Source organism: Dipodomys ordii, unplaced genomic scaffold, assembly GCF_000151885.1.
Source record: "Dipodomys ordii isolate 6190 unplaced genomic scaffold, Dord_2.0 Scaffold141, whole genome shotgun sequence".
Classification (NCBI taxonomy): domain Eukaryota; kingdom Metazoa; phylum Chordata; class Mammalia; order Rodentia; family Heteromyidae; genus Dipodomys; species Dipodomys ordii.
In genome coordinates this window covers 1,886,679-1,891,768 of record NW_012267357.1, presented here as the reverse complement: position 1 = coordinate 1,891,768, position 5,090 = coordinate 1,886,679, and the positions used below count along the sequence as shown (strand labels likewise).

At 57.7% G+C, this 5,090-nt stretch overlaps 1 protein-coding gene across 5 annotated transcripts in view; it reads left to right on the top strand.

Annotated features, from left to right (window-relative positions):
• The window catches only part of Aifm3 (apoptosis-inducing factor, mitochondrion-associated, 3), a 21,055-nt gene continuing 15,965 nt past the window's right edge, over nt 1–5,090 (top strand). For 2 of the 5 annotated variants that reach the window (XM_013031540.1, XM_013031539.1), the window contains exons 1-2: nt 1–64; nt 2,491–2,670. In XM_013031540.1, the coding sequence (XP_012886994.1) occupies nt 2,640–2,670 (31 nt within the window). In that variant the 5' untranslated portion in view covers nt 1–64; nt 2,491–2,639. Of the gene's footprint in view, nt 65–1,907; nt 2,055–2,490; nt 2,675–5,090 lie in introns of those variants that run through there. The other 3 variants (XM_013031543.1, XM_013031542.1, XM_013031541.1) reach the window with 2 other exon arrangements.

Here is a 5,090-nt window from a genome sequence, read left to right as displayed (position 1 = left end):
TCCCCTCCCCCCAGCGGCCGCGGCCCCGAGCGGTTCCGGAGCCCAGGCCCGCGCACCAGCCCAGGTGAGCGCCCGCCCCAGAGACCCCCGGCCCCGGGGACCTCGGGCCCTACATCCCCACCCCTGCCCCGCATCCCTGCGCCTCGGGGCAGAGCGCGCACTCGCGCGTGGGTCTCGGACCCGGGGTCGATGCGTTGGGGGGCTGGGGGAGGATCAGCTGCTGGGACTAGACGAACCCCCCGGGTGTGGAGCCCCCTCTCTTGACCCTCCCCCGCCCGGCTGGCCCTCCGTCCTCCCCCGGCCCCGGGCCCCCCCGCGGAGCCCTCCGGTGCACCGGCCCCCTTGCCGGGGTGCTAGGGTCTGGCGAGGTAGGGGTGACCGGGATGCAGCGGTCTGGAAAACGGCTTCCCAGACGCAGGGAGCTGCACGTGCGAAAGCAGGGAGAGTGGACAGCAGGCTGGAGCGCCACGGGGGGAGCTTGGAGCCGGGACCAAGGCGATCCGACGCCATCCCCGAGCGTCCCCGGAGCCGCTGCGGCGGAGCAGGAGTCTCCCCGCTCCTGGAGATGAAGGGGTGGGATCGGGAAGGGGGGCGGCCGGCAGAGGAATGGGAGAAAGGCTCCCATCAAAGGAGCTAAGGAAGCTTCTGCCGATCCCACCCCTGCGGGGTCCCCGGAAGCCCTGCCCCCGAGCATGGGTACCTCTGTGAGGGGGGATCAGTACCCGCCGCACAGGTCGGCGGTCCTTGGACCAAGATACAGGCTTCCTGGTTGGCGTTTACACCAGGCGCTGAGAACGTTTCAATAATGGGCAGCTTGGAGCGACACAGAGTACTCAGCAAAACTTGGGGGCCCCTCCCATCAGGGTGAGGCAAAGATCTTCGCCTTTGAAGTTGGGTCCAAGCTATTCTCCCACACAATAGGTGAAAGGCAAGGGCCCCACCAAATCTTCTTCCAGGCTGAACCTCTGGACATCGGGGAAGGGAGGGAAGTCTGGCCAGGCCCTCGGGGGTCACCCCTCTCCCCTCAGTAGGACTAGATCCTACCCAGCAGGTAAGTTCTGAGCAAGAAGGTGAACAGGACTGAGCCACAAGTGAAACCAGGACCTCAGCCAGAGCTCCTGGGTGCCCAGGGAAAGGGGCAACTGGCAGCTCAGTTTTATATACTGGATGACAAGTGAGGGAAAGAGCTAAGGCACCCCCAAGTGGCTCTGGTGCCTCCACTTTTAACAGGCAGGTAAGATGAAGGGCCAGGCAGGAGTAGGCCTTCCCCTCCTCCTTCTCAGCCCCCTGACTCTCAGGCACCCTTCAACAGCCTTCCCTGGGCTCTCAGGAAAACCTTCCAGGGGAAATGGAGGGCTGAAGACGGATGGACTGTGGAAAAGTCCGTGGTAAACAGGGCAGCAAATGCCTTTGTCCTGAGCCTTCCAAAGTCCACTGTTAAGCCCCATCTTTGGGAAGGCTCACCTTGTGACCCTGAGGCCAGCTCTGCTGCAGTGATCTTTCTGTTGATCAGGTACCCCATCCCCCAGCTGGCGCCTTGCAAGGCCATAGGTAGTATGGGCGCCTCCTAGAGCCCTGCCCATCTTAGACCTAAGATAGGTAGGGGATTGACATGGCACACAGATTCCCTTCCCCCCCCACCCCCTGCAACACCTGCTGCTTGACCTTGGCAAGACCTTGGTTTCTCAGTTTCTCCATCCGCTGTTGGACATGACCCTAGCACCACAGAATGGGATGGAGAGGGGCGGTGCCTTATGGCTGCCCGGCACAGGCTGTGGCAGGGCTGTCTGCCTAAGGCTTCCCTCTCCCCCAACCCCATTAGTCCTGGGCTGGCCGCCCATTTGTTCACCATGGAGCTGGGTTTCCCTGGGGACCAGTGGACTGGCCTAGCCCCACACCCCCAGCCCCTCCTGGCCAAAGCTTCTACTAGGAGGAGGGGGGGAGAGGCTGTGTGGCTTCCTGGACCCCTGCCCTCCCTGCCCTGCCTTCCAAGGCCAGGCAGCCTCTGCCATTACTGGACTAGGAGCAAGGAGCAATGGCTGCCCTTGGAGGAGGTGGGTGTCTAGTGGTCACCATCCAGGGTGGAGGCAGACACCAGGGACAGCTCTGTGTCACTGTCATTGGAGGAAGGACTGGAGGGTTCTGGCTTGCTCAAGGTGTCCCAAGCGTTGATGGCCTTCTGGGAAAATGGAGGGTCTCAGAGTTATGGGATTTGGAGAAGGAAAGTTGTGGGCTGGTGGGGGGGAGGTGCTGAGGATTTCTGGACAAAGCAGTTCTGGGGCTGGACAGAAGGTGACCAACATTGGAGCAGAGAGGAGTCTCCCAGCAGTGGACATAGCCTGTGCAGAGAAGGAGGGGAATATGAGGTACTGAGCCCAGAGGGTCTTAAAGGAAGGTGTCCTGCATGGCCCCTACTCCTAGTCTGTCTTTGTTTCTATCCCCCCCCCCCAAGCCCTGTCTTGCCCACTCCGCCTCCAGTGTCCCCTACAGGTCCTTGAGGCAGCTCCGGCTGGGATGGCTGCTCCAGCATCTCTAAGGGCTGAAAGGGGCCCAGCTCCGCGGGAGGCACCCTAGGCCTCTGACAAGGACTTCCCAGCCATCTGTGCTCCTGCCGCCCTCCAGTCCTCAGGCCACTCGCCATGGGTGGCTGCTTCTCCAAGCCCAAGCCAGGTACCTCCTTCTCCTCTTAAGTCCTCCTCCTCCTCCTTCGTTAGCCCTTCCTCCTCCTCCTCCTCTCTCCACCACCCTCCCTCCTCCTCTACCTTCCTCCCCTCCCCCCTGCACTCCGCCAGCCTCCAAAGTAGGTCAGGCTAGGCAGGAGCCCGGAATGTTAATGCGCTGTTAGATAGGAAGGGGTGAGGGGGGGCTGGAGAGGTTCTTCAGGACCCCCCACTGCCAAATGCCCCTCTCTATTTGGGGCTTGGGTGCCCATGGCAGGAATAGCAACTGAATCCTCCTTGAAGCAGGGAGGAGAGGACCCCTCCTATTGCCAAGTTGGAGGGGCTTTAGGGATGTCTTCAGCCATGGCATGACCTCTCTGAGCCTCAGTTTTCCTCTACATGATGAGACTGTCCACCCTGACCTTTCTAAATTGCTGGAAGGATAGATACAGTAGTAGTTCCAATGCCTTTATTTACCTGCCTTATTGACCGGCTGTGTGATCCTAGACTGCCATCTCAGCCTCTCTGGGTAGCATCCCCTTTCTACAGAAATGCCCTGCTCTGCCTAGCCTAACGGTTCTACCACAGAAGGGACCATTGCAGGGTGCTAAGGAAATGGTGATCTGCTCTTCCATTAGAGATGATGTCTGTGGGGTTCCCCCTCTGATCCCCACTTTCCTACTTCCCTCTTCACAATATCCAGGGAGGCAAGGCATGCAGCCATGACAGGGATGGAGAAACTGAGTTCTGGGGAGCCCTCCAGAGTCCAGCTAGTACTCCACCCACCTGTACCCAATTTGCCCCTGCCAGCTCACCCCGGATCCCCTTACCTGATACCTATCGGCTCCATTACCTTGGAACTTGTGAGCCTTTTCTCCTTTTTCCTGGGTTTGAAGGAGAACCTGGGGGAGGGAGAGGAGCTATGATGTGTTGCCTGGCAGATAGCCTGCTTGCCCCTGCCCCTGAATCCTCTTTTCCTCCTCTTCTACTGCTGTGCCATGGACACCCAGAACTGGGCTGGGTTTGCTCCTCCTGGCTTGAGCAAATGAGGTCTATCGTTCTTATCTTTAAGTAGTTGTACGAAGGGATCTCAATTCAACATGTCAGTTTATGAGCACAACGCATGTTGATCAGTGTCTCCCCTTTCAATTTCTGTCAATTTTGGTCTCTGCCTTCCCTCTTCAGAAGCGGACAGGGGGATGCCAGCTGGCCACTCACTGGGCACCTGTAGGACTGCTGGGCTGACAGGAGACCCTGGGCAGAATATGTCACCTGCAGGTTCTTGTGTGTGTGTGTGTGTGTGTGTGTGTGCCAACCAGTACTGGGGCTTGAACTCTAGGCCTCATGCCCTCAGCTTTCTTTGCTCACAGCTGGCACTCTACCACTTGAGCCACACCTCCATTTCTAGGCTTTTTCTGGATAATTGCAGAGTCTCACAGACTTTCCTGCCTGAGATGGCTTCACCCTGCAATCCTCAGATCTCAGCCTCTTGAGTACCACCAAGGTCTCAGATACAGGTTCTTTTAAGGACCCCAAAGGGTTGGCCTGTTTGGGACCACAGGTGACTTTGGTGTGGTCTGTCTGTCTGTCTCTGCCTCCCCCACCTCCCCCTCCCTTCATAAGGTGTAGAAAGCCCAACAGAGCCTACTTCCCTTTTCTCTTTCTTTACAATATCCAGGCTGGCAGGGCATCCCTCCCTCCCTCTCTCCCTCCCTCTCTCCCTCCCTCCCTTCCTCCCACCCTCCTGCTCTCTCTCTCCTCATTCTCTTTTTTTCCTTCTAAGACAAAGTCTCACTATGTTACCCAGGCTGAGCTCCAATGCTGTTTAGGCATTCTCATAAACCCAGAGGCAGTGCTAAGAGCTTGAACTCTCTAGCTCCAATCTAGTCCCGCCCTTCCTGGCTATGTGGTCTTGGGCAGGTGATAGACCCTCTCAAGTCCTACATGTCCCTGATGTATAAAATGGGATGTTTCACTTAGCATAGGACCTGGCATCCAGGAATCACTAACATTCTCCTGAACTGGAGGCTGGGTTAGTCAGGGGTGAAGCTTAGGAGATTGCAGGATATGGCCATGAGATTTCAGTAGAGGTTAGCTGGGCCACATAAACAGCAGAGATAGCACAAGACCCTTGGGCAAACATTTATCCTTCCACTCCTCTCTGCTCATCTGTCTCTGTGTACTCTAGCACCTGCTTCCTGAGCTCCCTCTGAGCTTGCTCCCTAGAGTGCTGTCCTGGTGTTTCCTTGTTCCTGATAAGATGCTAGGCCAGTTCCTGCTGAGCACAAAACAAGGAAGAAGGACAGCTTCTTTTTATTTATTTATTTTTTTGGGGGGGTCCGGTTGTGGGGCCTGAACTCTGGGCCTGGGCGCTGTCCCTCAACTCTTCAGCTCAAGGCTAGCACTCTACCACTTGAGCCACAGCGCCAC